Source organism: Prionailurus viverrinus, chromosome E2 (genome assembly GCF_022837055.1).
Source record: "Prionailurus viverrinus isolate Anna chromosome E2, UM_Priviv_1.0, whole genome shotgun sequence".
NCBI lineage: Eukaryota > Metazoa > Chordata > Mammalia > Carnivora > Felidae > Prionailurus > Prionailurus viverrinus.
This window is the reverse complement of record NC_062575.1, coordinates 52,580,228-52,604,321: the sequence shown is the minus strand read 5'-3', so window position 1 is coordinate 52,604,321 and position 24,094 is coordinate 52,580,228. Positions and strand designations below refer to the sequence as shown.

Genomic DNA, 24,094 nt, shown 5'->3' with positions numbered 1-24,094 from the left:
GGCTCGAAGTCACAAAACAGATCATGACCTGAGCCTAATCGGGGAGTCGGTCGCTCAACCGACTGAGCCACCCAGGTACCCAATTATTTATTTATTTTTAATTTGAGAGAGATTGCAAAAGTGGGGGAGAGGGGCGGAGGAAGGGAGGGAGGCGGGGGTGGTGGGGCGAGAGAAAGAGAACCCTAAGCAGGCGCCACGCTCACGTGGAGCCTGTGGCGGGTCTCGATCAAACCACCCTGGGATCACCACCTGAGTGGAAATCAAGAATCGGCGGCTTAACCAGGCACCCCAATCATATTTTTAATATAAAAATTATGAAAAGTATTCAATGCCATCAGTCAATGTTCTCGACTTCTATGAAAAAAAGTTAATGTGTCAAAGGGCATCTCACTTGACATTTGCCTATAAAAAAGACAGGGCAAGAGTACAACAACCGATAGCAGTAAATGCTCATCAGTGGGATTAATGTTGAGGTTTACTTTCTCCTCCGGGCTATATCAGATGTTGCAAAGGTTCTGTATTAAGTACCCCAGCTTTGTTTTGTTTTTGTTGATTGGCTATTAGAATTAAAGTTATTAACATAAACTACAAGTCCCGGCAGACATCGTGCCTCCGCCTTCTGAAGACCGGACTTCTATGGGCGCAATGATCGCTGGGATTCGTAGTCCAGCAGCAGAAGCGAGGTGGGACGCGCAGTACCGGCACAGATGACAGAGGAGGAATCACCGCTATTTCGACCAATGGACCGTGGGCGCCAGCCCTGAGTGGCGCTCTCCAAGCCAATGGGTGAGCCGCCATGCCTGAATGACGTGGGCTTCAGCCTACGGGAGCCCGTGGGGGCGGGGTGGTGAGCGGCGGCCGTAGTGGGAACCATGGGAGGCGGCTGGTGGTGGGCTCGGGCCGCCCGACTGGCCCGGCTCCGCTTCCGGGGGGCGCTGCTGCCGCCTCCGCGGCCCCGGAGCGGGGGCGCCCGAGGGTCCTTCGCCCCCGGCCACGGCCCCCGTGCCGGGGCTTCGCCGCCCCCCGTGTCCGAGCTGGACCGTGCGGACGCCTGGCTCCTCCGGAAGGCGCATGAGACAGGTCTGAGGCTGGGGCTGGGGTCGGCCCTGACGGGACAGGGGGTCCCGGATAGCCGAGCTGTCGGCGCGCGCGAGTGGGGAAAGGGGGTGGAGCTTCTGCTGGAAACAGGGCTGGGACTCCGGAGCGAGAAGGGCTTCCGTAAAAGCGCAGGGAAGCGCTTGCTGCAAGAGCGCAGTCTGTCCGCATAGAAGTGCTTGCGGATGGGACGGTGTCCGGCTAGTGGGACGCAGTGGGGATTGGAAAGGTGGGTCGGGGTAGGACAGGCAGCCTTATAAAATTGCACTGCCTGGGCGAGAGAGGCATCCGAAGAGGGTGAAGGGCGGGGGTGTTGCCCACTGGAGGGGTCCGCCTTGGAGGAGCCAGTTCAGATCCAAGAGGCGACCACTCTGCATTAGGCGGGAGCGTGGATCCCATCAGAAGAGGGGGCGAGTTCCGGATTGGAGGAAGGAACAACCAATAAAAGAAAAGCTCTGGGCTGATTGGAGGGCCAGGTGATCCAGGCTGCAGGGGGAGGGGCCTCATGTGTCGATAGTGGATGGGGAGTGGGTGTGGGGTTTGTAACCCGGACCAGCCGGTTAGCGCCACACAAGGGATTTGAATGGATGTGAATAACAGCAAGGAAGTTCACACGCGGTAGCAGATGATTGGCGTTTGAGGCTCCCTGAAGGGGGAGGCTGGAGAGAGGCCTGAAGTGCAGAAGTTTGTCCCAGAGCGGGGAGGCGGGAGGGGGATACACACATGTATGGGGAGAGGAGAGGTGTTGACCAGGATGACCCCTCGGGATCTTCCTGTCCTCATATTTAAGTTCGGCAATTTTGGGGGCGCCTGGGTGGCTCAGTCGGTTAAGCGGCCGACTTCGCCTCAGGTCATGATCTCGCGGTCCGTGAGTTCGAGCCCCGCTCTCGCGGTCCGTGAGTTCGAGCCCCGCGTCGGGCTCTATGCTGACAGCCCAGAGCCTGGAGCCTGTTTCAGATTCTGTGTCTCCCTCTCTCTGACCCTCCCCCCTTCATGCTCTCTCTCTGTCTCAAAAATAAACGTTAAAAAATTTTTAAAAAAATATTAAATAAGTTCGGCAATTTTGGTTCCTAGATTCTCCTGCAGATTCTGCAGACTATGTTGAATCATTGGTGCTGCAGAGTTTGGGGAGAGGGCTCAGATGGATGGAAGCTACAGTTTGGTGGGGGTTAAGGTTCAGTGGAGGGCCGTCAGGACCGGGTGGGGATTTGGGGTGCAATGGGATAACACTGTCTGGGCTGACAGGCTGATGCTGATTTCTTCCCCCCCCCCCCCCCCCTTCCTCCAGCCTTCCTCTCCTGGTTCCGCAATGGCCTCCTGGCATCAGGCATTGGGGTCATCTCCTTCATGCAGAGTGACATGGGTCGGGAAGCTGCCTACGGTGAGTGCAGACCCCCACTCCCGCCCCAACCAGGGAGTGTGGGCACTTGCTCCCCCACTGAGGAGGGCAGAACCCCCAACCTCCCCCGTGGGTGTAGATTCTTCCCTGCCCTGTCCCACTGCCACCCACTCTTTCCTCCCCCACCAGAAGCCACCTCATTTTCACGTGTGACTGTTGACCTTACATCCACCTGCCCCTGCTTTGTGGCCACTGGATCACCAGAGTGGGTGGCCCACGGGGTGGCTGTGGGTCCTTGTCCCCTCCGATCTGACTTTCCAACAAAGATGAGGGTCGCGTCTTAGCCCCTCATGCTGGCCCAGCCCCAGACTGGCCCTGCCACTCCATCCCTGTCTTTGCTCTCAGACCAGCTCCCCACTCCGCCTCTGGTCCTGAACCCCACCTCCCCATCCGGGACACCTCCTCTGATACCGGTACCTTCTCATGTCCCTGACCTTGGCTCTGTACTACTCTTGACGCCTACCCTGCTTTTGAGTTTGCCTCATTCTCTAACTCCACCTTGGTCCCCTGCCCCGCCTCGGTCCCCGGAGTCATCTGGATCCCAGAACCCCCGCCCTGCCCCCATCCCCCTCCCCACCCCGGCTTCTCCATCCACCCCACTGCAGTGCCAGCTTGGGCGCTCCGGCCCTGCCTCTCCTTGACCGTGGCCTCCTGCCCTCCCCCACAGGCTTCTTCCTGCTGGGCGGCCTGTGCGTCGTGTGGGGCGGTGCCTCCTACGTGGTGGGCCTGGCTGCACTGCGGGGACCCATGCAGCTGTCGCTGGGGGGCGCAGCAGCGGGCGTGGGGGCCGTGCTGGCCGTGGGCCTGCTCTGGGCTTGTGCCGTCGGTCTCTACATGGGTCAGCTGGAGCTGGATGTGGAACTGGTGCCCGAGGACGATGGGACCGCCACCGCCGAAGGCCCCGATGAAGCCGGCCGGCCGCCACCGGAGTGAACAGCTGGGCCACGGGGAATGGCCGGGCGCTGGACGGCCCGAGGACCGGGACATTAAAACCTGACCCTTGTCCACATTCTGAGTGGAGGTTCCTGCGACCGGGAAGGGCGGGCATGGGAATCAGTAAAAGCAGGTGGAGGTAACCAAGGAGAAAGAAAAGGAGCGAGGGGCCCCAAGGCCCCGGGAGACTGAGCCACGGAGGGGGAGAAGGTGTTTAATTCTCAGGGAGGGCCATCGGGGCCGTGAGCCCCGCCCCTGCGCCCTCAGGGCCCCGCCCCTCCTTCAGGGTCCGGCTCTGGAGGCCGCTCTCCAGTCCTCAGTCACCCTTCCGCTGCACCCTGGTGCCCGCGGGCCCCGGGTACGACAGGCCCAGGGTGGGATAGAAGGCCTCGGGGAGGCCGGGCCCCGGGCCCAGCCTCTGCAGGTGCGGGTACATGAGACCCAGCTCCGCAGGGCCGTAGCGGATGGTGCCGGGCGTGCACAGGCCCCGCACGACGGGGGGCAGGAAGCCCGCGTGGAGGAGGGAAGGTGGGGGGTCTCCAGGAGGCCCCAGGCCCCAGGGCCGCACCAGGTCCTGCTTCAAGGCCCCTGCCCGGATGACAGAAGTAAACTCGGGCCTCGGCAGGGCCGGGTGGCTGGACGGCTCCTCCTCCGCGCTGTCCTCTGGGTCTTTGGTCTCCCCCGGGCCAGGCTCCACTTTGATGCGTTTTCCCCGGGTCCGAGGGGGCTCATCCTTGTCTAGGGGGGCAGCCTGCTTCCCTTCCACCGGAGGCTCTGGCTCTGGAAGAGGGAGATACAAAGGGCACTGCGGGTGCACGTCCCCAGCCCTCAGTCTTCCCATCTGTGGTCTAGACCTGTGTTGTCCAACTGAACTTTCCCCAATGACGTTCCGTATCTTTATGGTCCAACCGCATTAGCCACTGGCCACGTGAGGCTACGGGGCCCTCGAAATGTGGCAGGTGTGACTGAGAAACTGAACCGTTCATTTTTAATTGAACATAAGTCACCACTCGTGGCTGGTGGCTTCCGGACTGGAGAGCACAGGTCCCAGAGGCCCCTGGGAGCTTCCCCCGGGGGCTGGGGTGCTGGGGGGTGGGAGGTGGGGCTCACCTGTGGGTTCTGGCTCAGGGCTGGACACGTCCTCACAGGCCACGCTGGCTGGAAGCTGGAAGGCGTCCAGAGGGGTCTGGCCACCCTCGGCTTGGCTGGGGACAACACAGGTGGGGTAGAGCCCCCACCCCATGGTACTTAGGGCTCATCACTGGACACCCCCCCCCCCCAGGCTCCAAGCTGGCTTCTAGCCCCACAGCCCTGTCATCCGAGGCCAGACCCGGGTAGCCTGTGCCCCCCTGCCCCCGATGCCACCAACTAAGTGTCCCCAGCATCTTCCTTTCAGGCCGCTGTTCCTCTTAGGGGCCCAAATCCAGGCCCAGAAAAGCCAGAGACGTGGGTGGCAGCAGACGGCTCTTCCCCTCCTCCACCAGCATTGCCTGGCATTTCCGGGACTTGCCCCCACTTCCTCCCTGGGCTCCCAGCCCCCGTCGTGCGTCCCTCAGAACTCTCATTTCGAGGCAGCCAGAGGAGTCTTTCCACAAAGCAGAGTTGACTGTGACCCTCTCCAGCCTTGAAGCCTGCCGTGGCTCCCCAGTGCCCCGGAATCAAATCCAGACCCTCTGCCTGGGCTGAGGCCACTTCAAAGCCGCCCCCCTGCACGTAAGGTCTCGCCACCTCCAAGCCTCTCCTCTCACTGTCCCCTTTCCCCTTCCTGTTTTCAGGCCCCTCTGGGTTCTTGTCCTCTTCGAGAAGCCCTCCCTGAAGAGCCTCCACCCCAAGCCCCCTTCCCGGTGAGGCCGGCCGGGGACAGCCCTCACCTGAGCACGTAGCTGACCCACAGCACGTGGCGCTCCCCAGGGCTCTTCCCGCTCACGGCCACGGTGGCCACGGACTGCAGCCACACAAAGCCCCCGGCTCGCTGCAGCCAACGGTAGTAACCGGTCATCACCTGACCCTTGTCCAGCACTGGGCCCAGCGCAGGGACGGGGTGAGACAGTTGCAGAGAGACAGGTGGACAGGAAGGCGGGGGCGAGAGAGGGAGACAGGGGCAGAAAGGGTGGCGGCAGGGAGGAGACAGAGGGGGGGACGAAGAGAGACAGAGTCAGAAGGACTGAAGGCTAACCTGGCTGGGGGGGCCTTCTGGATTTTTAAGGGTGGGCCCGAGAGACCCCACGGCCCCTTTCCTCCCACCCCACATGTGAGCTGTTGCCCAGGGTGCAGGGCACAGCGGGGCGGAGGGGGGGGGTGGGTTGTGGACTCAGGCCTGGGGTGCCAGCAGACAGGGGTTCTCACGGTCCAGGTGGCTTTGGCGGATCCTGGCTGCGTCCTGGCCGTGGACAAACTGGTAGCAGCTGCGGCCCACAAGCTCTGAGGGCCCCAGGTCCATGTGGTCGCTGACTCTGAGCACAGGGGGCGACAGAGAGAGGAGGTGAGAAGGGCTCTGAGACAACAGGATTGGGGGCAAAGAGGCAGGGTTGGTTCTGGAACCCCCAGCTCCGAAACCTTGCTCTGGAGCGCTCTGGGCCTCAGTTTAACCCTCGGTACAATGGCGGTGTCATACCAGCGTCCCGCCTGGAGTGGCTGTGGGCCTCGTGGGGTGGCCCCGGGCTCCCCGAAGGCACTCGGAGCTTGGGGGCTATTTCGCGATTTAATTTTCCCCACTGCGTGGTGCAGGGCGCAACCCGCCCCGCCCCCAAAGGCCCCGCCCCCCGGCCCCCTCCTTCCAGGACCTCCTCCCTCGCTGCTCTTGTGTCCCCCTGGATCCCCAGAGCCCCCCCCCCCACCTGCCCGCAGTCCTGGCTCCCCCGTGTGGCCCCATCCGCCCGCCTCGGCCCCCCGACCCCGGTACCTGCTCTCACAAGCAAGGATGGTGAGACCCAGGCTGAGGCGGAAGACGATCATGTGTCCGTGTAGTGGCAGCTCAGCCAGTGGGGCTGGGGGCAACGTGTGGCCCAGAGCCACCAGGCCCAGGGAGCGGGCCCGAAGGCGCCCGGTGACGTGGATGACCTGTGGGCGACAGGCGGGGTTGGAGGAGAGGCCTGGCGAGGCCCGGTGCCGGGGCACAGGACATAGCTGGCAGGAATGTGGGAGCCCCCCCCCCCCGTCCCCCGCAGGAGAGGAGACCCAGGAGTCAGCAGCCGGGGCCAGAGAGCTGACCCTCACCTTGTACCCCGAGGCCTTGACGTGCAGCCCCCGCTTGGTGAGGGTAGATTTCATGCGGATGAAGAAGGAACGCTCCTGGGCCCGGGAGAAGTGAGGTACCTCGGCGGGGCTGGCCTCTGGGGTGGAGAGTGAAGGAAGGTTAGGAGGTCCTGAAGGAGAAACACACACAGGCCGTCCCTGCCCCCCCGTACATCTAGCCAGACAAGGTCAAGGCCACAGCCTGAGGGTTACACAACCTCACTGAAGTCGCAGACTAACCTCCCCTCTGAGCTACAGCTGAACGGGTCTCTTCTAAAGCTCAGATATGACCCCGGCCCCTCCCTGCCCTGAAACTGCCATGGCTCCCTAGGACCCTTGGGAGAAAGCTCAGCTCCTCACCTTGGCCTAAAACTTCCGCAAGAACTGCTTCCTGCTGATACCATCTCTAGCTACAGCCTCCAGGTCTCAGGGTAGACAGCTCCTCCTCCAGGAAGCCCTCCCTGACCCCCCCAGGCTGGGTCAGCCATCCCTCCGGGGTCTCCCAGCCCAGTCCCGACCACTTTGGATTATCATTCTCTAGGGACTGGTCGGCCTGCCCACACCCGGACTGTGAGCACAGGGAGGGTAGGGCTGGGGATGCTGTCATCACTGTGTCCCCAGCCCTCCCCAGCACAGAGCAGGGGCTCTGGGTATAAGAAACAAGAAAGACTCACAAATACAGATTAGTCTGTAAATCCTGAGATACATTCTTGTAACTGCTCACCGCCAGACGAACCTGTTTCTCAATCTTTGATGCAAACCTAATCACCTTCCCCAGTGGACCCACAAACATCTCCCAAGCGTGCAGGCCCTGATGACAGCTCAGATATTTTTGCTGTTAAGCAAACCCAACAGAAGAAAATCCTCCTTACGGGAAAGTTAACCTCCTAGTCCCCCCACATCTCAGAGCTAAAAGAAACTTCCAGGGTAATCTCCCAACACCCTCCTTCTCTGACATGGACTGGAATTTTCCACTGCAGGGAAGGACTAGAAACACAGATGCAAGAGCCAGACAAACCCGGGCCGCGGTCCAGACCAACCACGTACAGCTGTGTGACCCGGGCCAATTAACTTAACCTCTCTGCGCTGTGCCTCAGTTTCCACCTCTGCAAAATGAAGACAGTGATAGCTCCCCGCTTGTGGGGTGGTGATCAGGATTCCAATTACGCAGTTAAAGGCGCAGCATGGGTAAAGCCCGTGAAGCACGGGCTTTATTGTTACCAAAGCCTGGGCCCATCTGTCCCCCAGAAGCAGCCGCAAGAGGGGCCTTTCTAAAGCTCGACTCCGGGGGAGCCAGGCAACCTTAGGCAGCTTAGGCAATTTTCGGGAGCCAAGTCGCGTTGCCTTGGTTCAGACTCTGATGCATTTTGCACAACTTTGCACAACCCGAAGGAGAGTGGGTTTTGTAACAACAAGCCCTACACCCTTGAGGCCGCGTGACTTTGGGGCCCCTGGAATTACCGATCTCAGGAGTATCTGCAAGCGAGGAAGAAGACGAGGAGGAGGAGGAGGAGGGGACGGAGGGCGGCGTGGGGGGCCCGGGAGTCCGGGCCCGGAGCCCCAGTTGCTCCAGCACTTCTGAGTGGTCCCCGGGATGGATGTAGTCGAAGACGCTGCTACCCGTCAGCTCCACCTGCCGGCGAAAGAGGGGACGGCAGAGGGCGGGTAAGATGCGCGCGCAGCCACTCGCCCGGCGGCCTTCAGCCTCCGGCACGCTCGCCTAGGTTGCAGGCACGCTTCACGCCAGTCTCGTGTTTTTATTAGGATTGCTTTTTAACCTTTTAAAAAAAAGAATACAAACTTTTAGGCTCTTCTTAAGCCTTCCCACTTCAAACCCGGCGATCGTTAAGGATTTTCTGCACCTGCTTACCCTATTAAGAAGCTGTGTACTGGGTTGTCGTAGCCTCCATTTACCCAACTCCCACCCACTCACAGCAAAAAACTGTGCCCTGAAATGAATCACAGGATGTCCCCGCAGGAATGGCAATCAGGATGCAAGCAGTGGAATGTTTCTCGAGCTCTTTAAAGAGTTAGAACTTTTTGAAGCGTCTGGGTGGCTCAGTTGGTTAAGCATCCGACTCGATTTCGGCTCAGGTCCTTATCTCACCGGTTCCTGCGTTAGAGACCCACATCGGGTTCTTCTCTGATAGCGAGGAGCCTGCTTGAGTTTCTCTCTCCCTTCCTCTCTGCCCCTCCCCTGCTCGCACTTTTTCTCTCTCAAAATAAATAAACATTAAAAAAACACAAGAATAACTTTAATCAGACAGACTTTCACACTGAATTCACCCCAAACTCTCAGAGCAGTTCCCCGTCTCTCCACACCTCCCCTAGTCCAGGCCCCCAACTTTTCTCTGCTGTCTTCCTGCCCCAGGGTCCTCCCTGGCGCTCTGGCCTTCAGTCCCCAAACACCCTTGCTAAATTACTCACCTGACCATGGCCCGCCTCCTCTCAGAAACCTCTCAGAGCTCCCACTGCCCCTGGGCTTGGGGTCCCAGGCTCCCCTCTGTCCCTCATCCCTCTGAACTCCTCCTCATTAACCCTTCCCTGCACCAGCTTCCAGCCCTAACCCTCCACTTCTCCGTCCCTCCCTTCCCCTTGGCCACATGCCCCTACCTCCAGGGTCTTCCTCCTCCACATATCTCCAACAACTCACTGTAAAGGTGCTCACAAAGGCCAAATGCCTAGCATTGAATTTTCTAAGTTTACCATTTGCCAAAACCTTTGTGATAGCGATAACAGAGGACAGTGATTTGTACTGAATGTATTGGTAGCAGGAAGGCCACAAGGAGCCAGGCCCCCCAGGATTGGGAGTCCATTTCCGTTTCTGCTATATATATATAATTTTTGAGAGGGAAGAGAGAGGGAGACACAGACTCCAAAGCAGGCTCCAGGCCCTGAGATGTCAGCACAGAGCCCCACGCGGGACTTGAACTCAGACTGTGAGATCATGACCTGAGCCGAAGTCGGACACTCACCCGACTGAGCCACCCAGGCGCCCCCTCCCCTGCCTTTTACCTTCCAGTGCCAGCTGCAGGAGCTGGGGGCAGACACAGCTGGCTGAGATAGAAAAAGCAAGCCAGTTCACTAAAACGCTACAGAAAATCTCCCAAAGTTGGCAAAACCCAAGCCCTTACGATGCAAATCGCTGTGAATTCTTCACAATTGTGGAGGAAAAAACAAAACAACAACAACAAAAAAAGCGAGTTTTGGTAAATATGGCGCACTTGGCAAACACTCATGGGCCAACTGACCTTTCTGCTAATTTGCCGTCTTCAAATTGACCTGCTACTTTAACAGCCCCCCCCCCTCGCCTGTAAGGAGGAGCCACGTGGGGTTCCCAGGGGTGCACTTTGGGAACCACGGATGCAGCCCACTTTTCGGGCTGGGATGGTGAGGCCAGGAGAGAGGAAGGGCATGCAGGGGCCAGCAAGGGAGACGGTGGCCGGGCCAGTCCAGGCAGCCCGCTGCGGGCCCCTTACCTGTGAGAGACCCAGATAAATGGAGACGGTCTCTGAAATGTAGAGGAATTTTCCTTCCTGGTTCAAGGCAAACACGAAGCCATCCAGGGACTAGAGTGGGGAGAAATAGGGGGCGGAGAGAGGAGCGCTGGGCGTCTGTCTGTCCAGCAGGCAAGTGGTAAGAGATTCTAAAAGCTGGATCTCCACCTAGGATGGATTAATCGGGGGGTGGGGAGGGGAAGGGGATCGGGTGGCCCTCGGAAAGGGGGCCCTCGCTGGGATGGATGCTGGAGAAAAGGGTGCTGCTCGCCAGAGGTGGCCGCCAGGTGGCAGCAATGAGCAGCAGGCAGGGAAGGGGCCTCACCTGCAAGATGTGTCCTCCCAGGTGCTGCTCGAAGACTTCGGAGACCAGCGCCACGGGGCCCCTGTGGCTGGGGGCTGGGGGCAAAGGGAGGGGTGAGGCCGGGGCCTGTTGGCCCCCATTCGAGCCAGGCTACAAATCCCGCTCTCTTCTCCCCGGTCCCGCAGCCACCTTGGGGTACTGGGGACCCCGGGCCCTGTCGGGGAGAAACCTGGGCTGGGGGGAAGGTTGGAAGGGGCAGAAGTGGGCTGAGACACACAGAGACAGAGAGAGACACCAGAGGATGCAGACAGGGGTCCGTCCGTCCGTTTGTCCATCCATCCAATCCAGGCAGAAACTCCCCGAGCACCAACTGTGCGGCAAGCCCTGTCCTAGGGCCACCGAGGTGACCGGGGCGGCCTGGTTCTCCCCTCCCAGGCCAGAGGCAGATACACAACACGCAAGAAACTAAAAAAATCCAGGGGCGCCTGGCTGGCTCAGTCGGAGGAGCAAGACATTTGATCTCGGGGTCGGGGGTTCAAGCCCCACGTGGGGTGTGGAACATATTTAAAAAAAAAAAAAAAGTGAAAACATTACTCAAGACCCAAGAGGCCACACACTGTGTGATTCCATTTCTATGAACCGTCCGGAACAGGGCAAATCTACGGAGACAGGAAGTAGATTAGCGTTGCCCAGGGGCTGACGGGAGGGAGGGGGGATGGGAGTGTCTGCCGATGTGGGCAGGGCTTTTTCAGGAGGCAGTGAAAATGTTCTGGAACGAGGGGCACCTGGGTGGCTCAGTCGGTTAAGCATCTGACTTCGGCTCAGGGCTTCATCTCATGGGTCGTGGGTTGGAGCCCTACATCAGGCTCTGCGCTGACAGCTCAGAGCCTGCTTGGGATTCTCTCTCTCTCTCCTCTCTCTGCCCCTTCCCCCAGTCATGTGCACGCTCATTCTTTCTCTCAAAATAAATAAACTTAAAAAAATTAAAATCTTGGCGCGCCTGGGTGACTCAGTAGGTTAAGCATCTGACTTCGGCTCAGGTCATGATCTCACGGTTTACGGGTTCGAGCCCAGCATCGGGCTCTGTGCTGACAGCTCAGCTCAGAGCCTGGAGCCTGCTTCGGATTCTGTGTCTCCCTCTCTCTGCCCCTCCCCGGCTGGCTCTCTGTCTCTCTCAAAAAAAAAAAAAAAAAAAAAAAAAAGTGGAGACAAAAGAAAGGAGATGTCCAGGAGAAATACAGGGAAAGACAGTGACAGGAGGTCATGTCAAATGGGACAAAGGGCAAAGAGCGCCCCAGCCCCCACAGTCTGGAGCAGAGAGGAGGGCAGAGGGTTGGGGGGAGTGGTGGATGGAGGCTGTTCCCACGCAGGTCCCTCTCCCTGACCCTGCAGAGAAACACCTCCCAAGGGGCTCTATGTCCAGATCAGGGAGCCAGGGGACTCCGTGACCTTGAGGGTGGGCAAGTGGCTGGCTCCTGCAGGCCTAAGGGTCCTGGTCTGGTGCCCAGCCCCAGGGCCGGCCCTCCCTGGCTGTGTGCCCTGGGACCAGTCCCTTCACCTCTCTGTGCCTCAGTTTCCTCCTCTGTCAAGTGGATTTGCAAAGAGCGCGGACCTCACAGGCTGGTTGAGCACTCAGCATAAGGAAGAGAAAGGGCCCCGCACCCTCCAGGCACACCTCAGGTGCTCCCAAACACAGAGCCAGGATCAGTATTAATAGTGTGATTACTATTGTTATTTCCAGGCCCTCAAAACACCAGGCGGCCAAACCCCCGCCCCGGCGCCCCCATCAGGACTCAGCCCCCCCACAAAACATCTAAGCCACGCCTCCTCCCGGGAGCACCTCCCCGCTGTTCGCACCCTTTTCCCACCCCGGGCTGGAGCACCAGGAACAATAAATGGAGGTGGGGGGGGGGGGTGCTGATGGGGACCCCTCCCCCGAGATGCAGCGCGAACCAGCCGGGTGACAGGCAGGAACAATGCTGCCTGCTAATTGTCGCAATTTTCCCCTGTCATTTTTGCTAATTCCTTCATCTTCCCGCTCACAGGATCAGCCCAGGTCAGACTGAACGGCTGCAATTAACAGCGTTAATGGGCACGTCGGATGAGGGGGGTGCGCAGGGGGAGGGCTTGCTGTTCCCCCGTTGGGACGGGAGCTTTGGGGTCGGTCCCCTTCGCTGACTGATGCGTCCTATTACCCCCAGCCCCCCCTCCCTCCCCAAACCCAACTCCAGACTCCTTCCTCTGCCTTCCGGCCTCTCCAGGCAAATGCCTCAGCTCCTCTGTCCCCCAAATTCGGCAGGCGGCTCTTTACTGCTCCCAGATCTGCCCCCTGCTCACGCCCAACCCCCAACCATCACTCACTCACTCAACAAACATTCGCCGCGCTTTTTATTGGAGCCTGACTGGCCGCTGGAGAAGAAAAACTGTCCTAGTTGTCATCACAGAGCTGGGACTGAGGGACCCAGGGGAGAAGGGGACTCCCAGGGGTCTGATCGCCTCCTATTCTCAATTGCCCGGAGAGATTCCCCGACCACGTGGTGGGGATGAAGTCCAGAGAGGGAAACCCTGCTCCCAGGAGGGGCAGGCCCCGCGGGTCAGATGGGGCACCTTCCTCAGCCTCAATTGTAAACTGGGTCTCATGCTAGAGCGTGAATGGGTCCGTGCGTGTGAACAACACACAGCCAGGCACACGGTTAGGGACCAAATTCCCGAGTCCTGCCCTTATTCTTACCATGTACGGTGGATAACTTGGGGCCACCTCTACCTTTCCAGGTAATTCCTTGCCGTTGGCCCTGACCTATCTCTTTCTCCCACCCACGGCTGTTTTCAGCACATCCCTCTCCGGATTCCCACCACCCCTCACCCCACGGCCCCCGCCCTGGTCTAGCTGCCCCACCAGGCAGGAGCCTGGACCATCGCACTCGCGTCCTCACTGGGCTCCCTGCTTCCACCTCTGGCTCCCGTCCCACTTGGGCTAACAGCCAAAGTCCTCACCAAAGCCCACGAGGCCCTGCAGGGCCTGGTTCCGGCTGTCTACTCTCTGCCTCAACTACTTACTTCTCTCTGACTACTTGGCCTCATTGTGCCCTGCAGCCAGTAAGCGGATTCCTGCCTGCCACAGGGCCTTTGCACATATTCCCCGCAGTCCAGACTGCTTTCCTTCCAGCTTTTCTCACGGCTTGCTTCCTCACCTCCTTCCAGTCTCAGCTCAAAGGTCACTTCCTCAGAGTGAGGCTGGGCCTGACCTGTGAATTAAGATGTCAACCCTCCTCCCCTCACTCTGTTCCATGGCCACCCAACAAATACTTAGGGAGCCCTTACTGTGCCCCAGGAACTGTCCCAGGCTCGGGGAACACGGTGTCATGGGGGAGAGACACAATAGACAATAAGTGCTTTGGAAAGAAAGAAGGCAGGAAAGGAAGACAAGAGAGCGCTGGGGGACAAGGGTGTTGTCAGTTTTAACAGAGTGGTCAGGGCAGGCCTCCCTGAAGAACTGACTTTTGGAAGGAAGGGAGCTCCCGAGGGGGGGCACAGCAAGTGCAAAGGCCCTGGGGTAGGAACAGGTTTCTCTGAGGAATAGCGAGATAGCTACTGTGTGTGTGTGTGTGTGTGTGTGTGTGTGTGTGGTAGTGTGTGTGGGGGCTTGAAGAGGTGAGAGGGGCAGAAAAATGAGATCAGAGAGGTGAGGGACAGTGGGCACACCACGAAGGGCTGGTAGGCCCACCCTTGAGGTCAGGGACTTTGTCCTGTCCCTAGAACAGGGCCTGGCACCGAGAAGTGTTCGATGATGCTGAATGAATGACGACCACTGATCTAAGATCCAAGCTGTCTCCTCCCCGGACGTGGAGGTCCAGGGCTAGGCTTCCGCATCTGTCGTGCTGTTTTACAGACACAGAGGGAGGCCCAGAGACAGGCCGAGACCCGCAAGATCCCCGGAGACCTATGGACGTGCCAGGTCTGGAGGCTGAGGAGGTGCACTCTGAAGACAGTTTGGATCTCAGCCGGGCCCAGGCTCGACCGATGGGTGAACGGCTTCCCCTCTCTGGGGCTCAGTTTTCCACTTCTATAAAAATGGGAATCAACCCTGCTCTCTTCCTAGCGTTTGCGAGAGGACTGAGTTTTGTTATTTTTTTATTAAAACACATTTTTTTTTTTAATGTTTCTTTACTTCTGAGAGAGAGAGACAGAGAGAGAGCATGAGCAGGGAAGGGGCAGGCACAGACGGAGACACAGAATTCGAAGCAGGCTCCAGGCTCTGAGCTGTCAGCCCAGAGCCGGACGTGGGGCTCGAACTCACACACTGTGAGATCATGACCTGGGCGGAAGTCGGCCGCTTAACTGACTGAGCCACCCAGGCGCCCCGGGTTCAGTGAGTTAAAAAAAAAAAAAAAAAATTGGCGAGTTATTTGTCTATATTATTGAGGAAGCCACAGAATGGGAGACACACGGCTTTGCTCTCTGACTAGCTAAGACCCTGTCCTCAGTTTCCCCGTGTGAACTACGGAAACAGGCGCTTGACCTCTTGTTGGGGCCCCTGGGAGGCAGGAGATGCCTCCAAATGCCTACTTTAGGGGATCCGGGAGGGAGTCCACGCAGTACCTTCCATACGGGGCCGGGGGGAGGGGGAGGGGGTGCTCCCCAGGAATACAGGAGGGGGGCCTCGACGGAGTCTGCGGTCTGCCCCCTCGGTGCTGTGTCCTCAGCGGGCTCCTGTCCCCTTCAAGTGCCCATCCGGGCAGCGGGAGGTGGTGGAAGGGGGGGGGGGGGGAGCTGGACGCCGGAGGGACTATCTCAACACCCCCTCCCTTCCTTTCTCTCCCGGCGTTCGGGACAATAGACAAGATGTTTATCCCCCCGCCGGCGCACATGTTGTTCGCGGTAATGACAGTAATCAGCCGCGCTAATGCCGCATTCTCTGGGCGCCAGTCAATTCGCCTAATTACCGCCTGGGAAGCCGGATTATTTAAATTTAAATGGTGATTTATTGCGAGCTTAATCAATGCTATTTTCTCTCCCCCCCCCCACCTCCTCCCCTGGGACCGGGGGCAGGAGGGGACCTGGAGCCCCTCCAACCTCACCCTAAGGACACCCGTTCTTCTGGGGGGCCCCGTCGCCTGGGGTGCCCGGTCGCTGTCACCTGCCACCTCAGATTTACACGATTCACTGTCTTCTAGTTGAGTGAAGCAGTAATACATAAAACAAGCAATAACAGTAACATAACACTGCTATGCATCCATCGGGAATAAAGTTGAATTCTAGAGGCGCCTGGGGGGCTCCGTCGGTTACGCGGCGGACTTCGGCTCAGGTCACGATCTCGCGGTCCGTGAGTTCGAGCCCCGCGTCGGGCTCTGTGCTGACCGCTCCGAGCCCGGAGCCTGCTTCAGATTCTGTGTCTCCCTCCCTCTCTGCTCCTCCCCCACTCACACTCTGTCTTTCTCTCTCTCAAAAATAAACAAACATTAAAAAAATTGAATTCCAATAAAAGTCGATATCTGTGTATCTGTATCTGTCCTTTACCCAATTCTATATTTTTACAGATGATAGATTGCCTTTCTTTGTTCATTTCATTATTGGGTCTTGGCTACTGGGATGTCAGCCTGTGCAGGACTTTTCTCAAGTTTGTTTCCTGCTGCCTCCTCTACTCAGAACAGTAGCGGGCACACAGTAAGTGCTTAAGAAACTGCAGGTTCCGCGAGGTAACCAGTGGCACTAAGGGTGGCTACATACTCATTGCCCAGGCTGTGCCCAGTATATCCAGGCTCTTTGCACACATCACCTGGCTTCCTTCTCGGCTCTCCGGGTGTCTGTGTGCGGACTTTCATCAGGATTCCCATTTCACATATGAGGCACAGAGAGGTAAGGCGACCTGCCCAGGGTCACAACGCTGGGGAGTGGCCGGGATGGGGGTGGGAGGGTGGGCAGGGACCCTGGAGAGTCTTTCTGAAGCTCTCTCCGTCTCACCTGCCGCATTATACTGTCTCCCTCCCGCTTTCCCAAACTGGGAATTCTGACTCCAGAGTCCTTGTGCTCAAGTCTGAGTGAGGGGGTTTCTTGCCCATGAGTGGATAGGAGGCCCAGGCTGGGCCCCCTCTGTCCCGCCCATGGGGCTGCGGGCCTCCTTTGTGAAAACGATTCATCTTCCCTAATAAAAATAATAGCATTTACTAGTGGTCTGATCCCTGGTGGCCAAAATTCATGAACTCATCCCTACGTCGTGTGCCCATTTAACAGATGAATAAACGGAGGCTCGGAGACTAGAAGCCACCTGATAGGGACACACAGAGGATCTGGTTGATTCCAAACCTCGTGCTCCCTCTCGGCCAAGAAGGAACTGGGCAAAAGCTGGTGGGCCCTTCACGTTCCCACTTGCCCCCCCCCCCCCCCCCCCGCCCCGGCCCCCGTCCCCTGCGCACGCGCACTCACCGAGGCCGGCCGGTGGCCCCGCGGCCCGCAGTCCCCAGGGCGGCGCCCCGAGGGCGGCGAAGCGGCGCAGGCGGAGGTAGGTGACGCTGAGGCGCACGATGGACGCCTTGTCCAGCTGGCTCGAGATGGCTCCGGGCAGCGGGAGCAGCTTGGCCAGCTCGAAGAACTCCAGGTTCTCCTTTCCGCGCCGCGAGCGCGCCGCGTTACGGGACTTCTCCTTGCGCTGCGCCTGCAGGCTGGGCGGGCGGCGCGGAGGGGGCGTCAGCGGGGCCCCCGGCGCTCAGGGGTCCGCGGCCTGGGGGAGCCCTGCCCTCGGGGCCTCGGAACGGGGTCGGGACGTGGGAAGTGGGTTCGACACTGGAGGTGGGGGCGGAACCCGCGTGTGGATGCTGCACCCGGCCGTGGGGACAGAACCCCGGGGTGTAAATCAATTCTGGGGCGGGGGGAGGGAGGAGGCAGAGGGGAGAAATGAGAACGTTGGGTATGAACTCTGAGGAAGGGGGGTAGGAACAGAACGTGGTGGGGGTTGTTTGCAGAACAAAGGTTGAGCTTCCCGGGGTAAGAAATTCTAGCTCCGGAGGGCGGGGCGGAAAGCCGAGTGTGAATTCTCCCAGGACGCCCTTGGGGGCGGGGCCACGGCCCGGGGGGCGGGGCCTTGCTCACCAGGGTCCGGGCGGGGCCTTGACCACTAGCCCAGGCAGAAAGTCCCACGGGACGCTGCGGCCACGACCTCCCCCGCACTTGACCTCGCCTCCGCCGCCACTGCTGGGGTAGGGGGTCGCCATCTCCGCGGGGGGGTGGGGGGCGGGCTCAGGCGGACTCAGGGCAGCCTCGAGACCCGCGTCTCCTGCCGCGGGAAGGCAGCGCTCGGTGCCTGCGGGGGTACCCCGGGGACCTGCTGGGGAAAACTGAGGTCCGTGAGGGGCTCGGGGTCCCAGCAAGGAGCTGGGGCCGGATGGTGCCTCAGTTTCTCCTCCCCGGAGGCCCCGGGACGGAGCCCGCCGCTCTCTCACCCTGCCCGGCCCCAGGCGAAGCTCGGGGCGAGGACGTGCCCCGCCGCCGCCGCCGCCGCCGCCGCCGCCGCCTCCCCCGCGCCGCCCGCCAGCGCGGCCGCCTCACGCCCGCGCCGGGCCGGCTCCCGCATACCAATAGGCGCACGCGGCGCGCATACGGATCCGACCGGCCCGCGCGCTGCGTGCCAAGCATGCCCAAGCCGGGCGGGCGGGGGGCAGGCGCCTCGCCGGGGCCCAGTTGCTCCCGGCTCCTGCCCCCAGAGCCCTCTGTTCCGGGGATCCGCTCTCCTAGCCCATCCCACGAGTCCGAGCGCTCGCATCCGCGGGGCGCCCATTTCCCGGGCTGGGCTAAGGAGGTAAGGGGGGGAGGGAGAGGGCAGGGACCCCACCCCATGCCCGGCCCAGGGACCACCCCCCACCCCCCAGCCCCTAGGGGTGGGGCCATGTGTCCGGGCCGCCAGATCTCCGCAACCGCAACTTCCTTTCCGAAGACCCGGGCGTGCGAGCCACAGCCCCCGACGCAGTGGCCAGAGCACCAGCCAGAGGACGCCCGCAGGATGGACCCGACACTCGGGGCCCAGGTGTCCCGGGATCCAGATCCTCCAGAACCAGGAACGTGTTCACTCAGGTCTTCATTCCTCCAGGACTAGGCATTAAGGATTCCCTCCCCCACCCTGCCCCCAGGATCCAGGCCGCCCCCAAGCCTCTCCAACCAGGTGTCCAGATGCCCTAGACCTTGGTGTCCAGGTACCCAGCCCCCTATTTCTCCAGGACCCAAACATCCGTGTGCCCCTTCCCCCAACCTCAGGATACGGGCGTCCTGACACCCTAGCCCCCAGGACGCTGGAGTTCCGGCCCCCCTATTTCTGCAGGACCCAGGAGTTCCCTGTCCCCTCCTGCCAGCCTCCAGGCGTCCCCGACCCGCAGGACCCACAGCCCCCTTACCTGGCCGCAGGGCAAGCTCCGGGCGCGGCGTGGGGCCGGCCGGGCGGCGCAGAGGGGTGGCCCCATAGACCCCGGGGCAGGCCGGGCTCGGCGGGGCGCGCGTGCGGTGGCGCTCGGTTCTCCGCGCCCACCGCGGCCTCGCAGACTTGGAGACGCGCGGACCGCGCTGGCAGGCGGGGGCGGTGTCTGCGGAGCCCCGCCCACCTAGTCTCCGCCCCTTCGGTCCCGCCCAACGCCAGCCTCTCCGGCCTTTGCCGAGGTAGGGGCTTCCCAGCCAGGGACTCCCGAGCTGCCCTGGCGTCCGAGTCCTCTCCCCCCACGGCAGCTTCGGGGGTCCGGCCCCCTTCCCACCGGAATGAGAACCTCGGAGTCGGAGCTTCCCTGCCCCGACAGGGGAACCCGGAGTCTCCAGACTCCACCGGGAGGAGCTGGCACCTTAGTCGTCCAAGAGAACCCCGTGCTCCAGCAGCCCCCTCGGGACACGGCGGGTACCGTGCACCCAAGCCCCCTGTAGATGGAGGACTTAACCTTCAGTACCCGCGCCAGGGACGCGAAGCCAGGTGTCGAGACCCTCCTTTCCCAGGAGAGAATTTCAGGATGTTAGTATCCCTTCCCCATAAGAAGAGGACCCCGCCTTCCGAGGGCCCCCCATCTCATGAGGCCAGGCTTTGGCGTCTGGACCTAGGCTGTCTCACGCACTGGGACCCAGGTATCCGCAGAACTTCAGAAATCAGGATCCTGGGATCTGACATCCTCCCCCTATCACAGGGACGGGAACCCCAACGTCCGAGCTTCCTATCAGATCATAAATAAGAACTCGGATTGTAGCGCCTCCCACGGAGAACCGGGATCCAGGCGTCCAAGCCAGGCCCTGTCCACCTCTGTCCCTCCCAAGCCTCTTCAGCGGCCTGGCATGAGGGCCTCCGGGAGCTTAACCGCTCCTAGGAGACCCCGAGGCCACCAGTGCAAATGGAGTCTTAGGAGAGCCAGGCAGGCAGGGCCTCACAGAGAGCATGGGCCTGTCTCTGTTGGACAGTTGGAGACACTGAGGCACACACCTCCGAACAGTCCTGTGCACTAGCTGGTGGGAACCCTGTTTGTGTTTTTAAAGTAAGCTTTATGCCCAAGGTGACGACCACACAATCAAGAATCACATGCTTTACCAACTGAGCCAGCCAGGCCTCCCTGATGGGAACACTTTTCAACCTGTTCACAATCACCAATTAACAGCCAGGGATCACTTACGTTCTGCTAATTCTTTTCTCCATAGGAAAGTTCTGAGCGGGGCTCTATTGCTAAACCCATTTTACAGCTCGGGAAACTGAGGCAGAGAGAGACCACACAGCCTGATTATGTTGGTCTCTCAGCCAATAATATTTTCCTGTTTATCCCCGGCGAGACTTGATAGGGCGTCAGGGTAGGGATTCGAGCCCAGATCAGTGGCTCCTATCTCCCGATCGCCACTGTCACCACTTCCTGGCTGTGTGGCCCGGGGAAGTGCCATGACAGGCCCTGAGAGGAGCACTCATGCTATGCAATTGATCTATGATTACGTACACACAGATCTTGTCAAGGTTAAGGGCCTGAATGCTCAGGTTCAAACCCCAGGTCTGCCACTTACTGCTGTGTGACGCTGGGCAAGGAGCTTCACCTCTCTGGGCCCCGTTTTTTTCTTTGTAAAACAAGGTAAATTTCCACCTAGTACACACCTCAAAGCGTGGCGGAAAGCGTTACAGAAGTTCATCCGGACGTTCTCAAAGCGTGACCTGGCGACTGGTTCCTGAGACCTTCTCTAGGTCAGATTTGCACACCGAGATGTTTTTCTGCCTTTTTCGCTTCGTTCTGGCACTGGTGCCCGGTGGAGTTTTCCAGAAGCTGCAATGGCATGTGATATCGCAATAGGCTCCACGCAGGAGCGGCCTTGAGGGTCCGGCTGTCTTCCGTAATGCCGGACTTTACAGAACTCTGCAAAAGTGTGAGATAATGACAGTCTTCTCGCTAACATGTTTTGTATGGGAACATAAATTTTAAAACCGTTATTAATGTTAACCTGTAATAGATTTCTTACTGCTGTTTAAAAATGAATGTTGCCTTTAAAAAAAAAAAAAAGATTCTCAGTTTTACGGTCTGGTGTGGCTGCTAAAGCAAAAATAAAGCTCTTTGGTCTTTCCTAAGGAGGTACCCCAAATCTTTTACCTCCACACTACTCAGAGTCGCCGGGAGACTCATATGCACACCACTAGGGGTCTCAGTTTCCCGTCTGTGAAATGGGTGGGCTGCCCTGTGGTTACCCGCATTCTTCTGCAGCTCCGAAGCCAGGGGTGCGAAGAAACACGAGAGGGTCTGGGCTGGGGTGTGTAGCCGGCGGGGGACCTCCAGCTGGGAACTGAGCTTTTCACCAAGGGCTCTTGACCAAAGTTTGGGGACCTCCAGGAGGGCTGGTGCGGCACCCAGGGCCGGCAGAGCAGGGAGCAGTTAGCACCTGGGGCCTGAGGGGGAAGGGAGAAATGGGGGAAAATAACATGTCCCCTTGGTAGATAGTGAGCTCCCTGTCACCGGGGGGAAATCAAGGAGAGGAACAAGGATTTTGGTGCGCACTGAGAGTGGGGTGTGTGTGTGTGTTCCAGTGACTTCTACTTAAACATCCTTATTCTTCCAGGGTGCCTGGGTGGCTCAGCTGGTTGAGTGCCCGACTCTTGACTTTGGCTCCGGTCCTATCTTGTATGGTGGTTCGTGAGTTCAAGCCCTGCATCAGACTCTGCATGGTCAGCACAGGGTGGGCTTGGGATTCTCTTTCCTTTCTCTCTGCCCCTCCCCGCCGCTCAAAATAAATAAACAAACTTAAAAAGCATTCTCATTCTGGGGCACCTGGGTGGCTCAGCCGGTTAAGCGGCGGACCTCTGCTCAGGTCATGATCTCTCGGCTTGTGAGTTCGAGCCCGGCGTCGGGCTCTGTGCTGACAGCTCGGAGCCTGGAGCCTGCTTTGGTATCTGTGGCTCCCCCCCTCTCTCTCTGCTCCTCCCCGGCTTGTGCTCTGACTCTCTCTCTCTCTCTCTCTCAAAAATAAACATTAAAAAAAATTAAAATAAATAAAGAAATACACACACAAACTTAGGGAAAGAGAGAGAGAAGGATGAACGCGATGAGGTCGTTGAGTCTCCAAACGACTCCAGAGGGAGAGGATGTGGTTGGCCGGGGAGGGTCGGGGGACCAGGGGGTGGGCCCCCGATAACCGCTTAGTTATTATCCCTACAAACAACCAGGCAGAGGTGTTTCGTGGGATCTTTTGTTTGTAGGATGTAATTTACGATAAGACATAGGAAGCGCTGGTCCCACAATGCCAGCGAGCTGAAAACCATTTCAACAGGGTCAAGCGGGGGGCGCCGGGCCGGCTCAGTTGGCGAAGCGACTGACTCTTGATTTCCCGCTTGGGTCATGGTCTCACGGTTCGTGAGTTCGCGCCCCAGGTGAGGCGAGCCTGAGCCCGGCTCTGCTTTGGGCGAGTCCTGCTTCTTTCTCGCTCTCTCTCTCTCTGCCCCTGGCACACTTGCGCCCCCTCTGTCTCATAAATACATAAATAAGCAAAGAGGTAACAAGCCATCTTTCTTTGGGTGTGGACGGACTTCCAAAAAAAAAAAAAAAAAGTGGATCGTCTCCAGATTTAGTGAGATTTCAGGAAATGGGTTCTTTTTTTCAGGCAACCTGGTCGGCAAGGGGAGATCTATTCTGCCTCGTACAGCCTTCGGGATTATTTTAATTACTTTTTTGGACCACGTATGCATTTAATGAGAACATATGAACAAACATGAACAAACTGCTCGATCCTAAAAAATGGGGGAGTACCTAGTATGTGCTAAGGGCTGGGAGACATCGGTGACCCAGACAGAGAAGGTCCCTGCGGGACTGGGGGGAGGCAGGCACAAGGGGCGGGGTGGGGAGGAGTCAATGGGCAGGGGCTTTGGGGGAGGGGTTTGGTGTTGGCTCCACGGAGATGAGAAGTGATGGGGGGGGGGGGTGTGGGGCAGGGGCGGGGCCTGGTCGAATTCCTCATTTCTAAAGACATCTTGGCTGCTGAGTGGGAAAAGAAATGTCATGAGCGAGAGCAGAAGCCGGGGGGGGGGGGGGGGGCAGCTGAGGAAGAGACTGGAAAAGTCCAGACAGGAGGTGACAGCGGGGGCCCTGCCGGAGACCCGGTGCGAGGGGGGAGGAGCCACGCGGACGCAGGGGTGTGGGCTGGAGAGGCCGGGAGGCAGGGCCGCCCTGAATGAGATGGGGGGCAGGGGCGGTCAGAGGAGCAGGTGCTGGGTCCGAGCTCGCGAGGGGGCAACGTCCCAGCAGCGGATGAAACCCCCCATCCACCCCCCGGGGCCGTCTTGTTCTGGAGACCCCCCCCCCCTTTCACTTCTCAGGAAGTCCTACTTCCTGTCTGATCTGCCTCTTCTGCATTGGGTCCTCAGTGCGCCAACATGTACCCAGAGGGGCCTTAGAGCCAGGCCTTGTCCAAGGCCAAGGATTGGGAGACCTAGGTCATCAGGGAGATGTCTGCCCTGGCCCTGGGGTGCTAGTGGGGTGCAGCACCCCAGGAACGTTCTCCTTGAGAGGATGATGTCGTGTTCAGTTCTAAGAGTGAAAATATTTTAGGGGCGCCTGGCTGGCTCAGTCGGTTAAGCGTCCGACTTCGGCTCAGGTCATGATCTCACCGTTCGTGGGTTCGAGCCCCGAGTTGGGCCCTGTGCTGACAGCTCAGATTCTGGAGCCTGTTTGGGATTCTGTGTCTCCCCCCTCCCCCCGCTCTCTCTCAAAAATGAATAAATATTAAAATATGTATATTATAAAGCCCATTAAATGGATGACGAGGGGTCATCCATGGATGACATCTGGACAGCGCAGTTTGGCCCCAGAGTTGTCACGCTTTTGTTTTTGATCCGTCTAGCCAGAAACATTTATTGAGTACCGACGGTATACCAGATGCTCTAGGGATCCAGCAGGGAAGGGACAGGCAGAGGTTCCTGTCACCTGAGCGCCCGTCTTAGTGGGGGTGTCGGACAACAGACAAAACAAGAAAATCCTGTGTCAGATGGAGCTAAGCGCTAGAGGACAGACTACAGGGTGCGGGCGCACGCGCATACACGATGTCACGTCGGCTGGTCAAGTACTGACAATTATTAGCAAGAAGAAGTTGGGGGTGAGAGAAAACACCCCCCCACCAACTCCATAAATGGCCCCACATCTAAATATCACCCAGCTTGAC

General features: G+C 59.2%; 2 protein-coding genes across 4 annotated transcripts; one reads left to right on the top strand and one right to left on the bottom strand.

The window, feature by feature from the left end:
* The first annotated feature begins 847 nt into the window (after positions 1-847).
* On the top strand, positions 848-3,503 carry TMEM160 (transmembrane protein 160). 2 transcript variants are annotated; one of them, XM_047837006.1, is made up of 3 exons: positions 848-1,080; positions 2,384-2,476; positions 3,162-3,503. In XM_047837006.1, exons 1-3 carry the CDS (start codon positions 873-875, stop codon positions 3,425-3,427), a joined length of 567 nt encoding a protein of 188 aa, XP_047692962.1. In that variant the 5' UTR covers positions 848-872; the 3' UTR covers positions 3,428-3,503. The 2 variants fall into 2 exon arrangements, with proteins under 2 accessions (XP_047692962.1, XP_047692961.1); XM_047837005.1 differs by lacking the exon at positions 3,162-3,503 and adding an exon at positions 2,840-3,154.
* A 124-nt stretch (positions 3,504-3,627) lies between these two features.
* NPAS1 (neuronal PAS domain protein 1) lies at positions 3,628-19,052 on the bottom strand. 2 transcript variants are annotated; one of them, XM_047837004.1, is made up of 12 exons: positions 18,844-19,052; positions 17,549-17,783; positions 16,886-17,121; positions 10,484-10,557; positions 10,141-10,230; positions 8,123-8,294; positions 6,644-6,759; positions 6,330-6,487; positions 5,774-5,880; positions 5,299-5,446; positions 4,538-4,632; positions 3,628-4,207 (listed from the first exon to the last, which is right to left on the bottom strand). In XM_047837004.1, the coding sequence occupies exons 2-12, from the start codon at positions 17,668-17,670 to the stop codon at positions 3,744-3,746; spliced, it is 1,782 nt and encodes a 593-aa protein (XP_047692960.1). In that variant the 5' UTR covers positions 17,671-17,783; positions 18,844-19,052; the 3' UTR covers positions 3,628-3,743. The 2 variants fall into 2 exon arrangements, with proteins under 2 accessions (XP_047692960.1, XP_047692959.1); XM_047837003.1 differs by having other exon boundaries at positions 17,549-17,780.
* Positions 19,053-24,094: the final 5,042 nt, after the last annotated feature.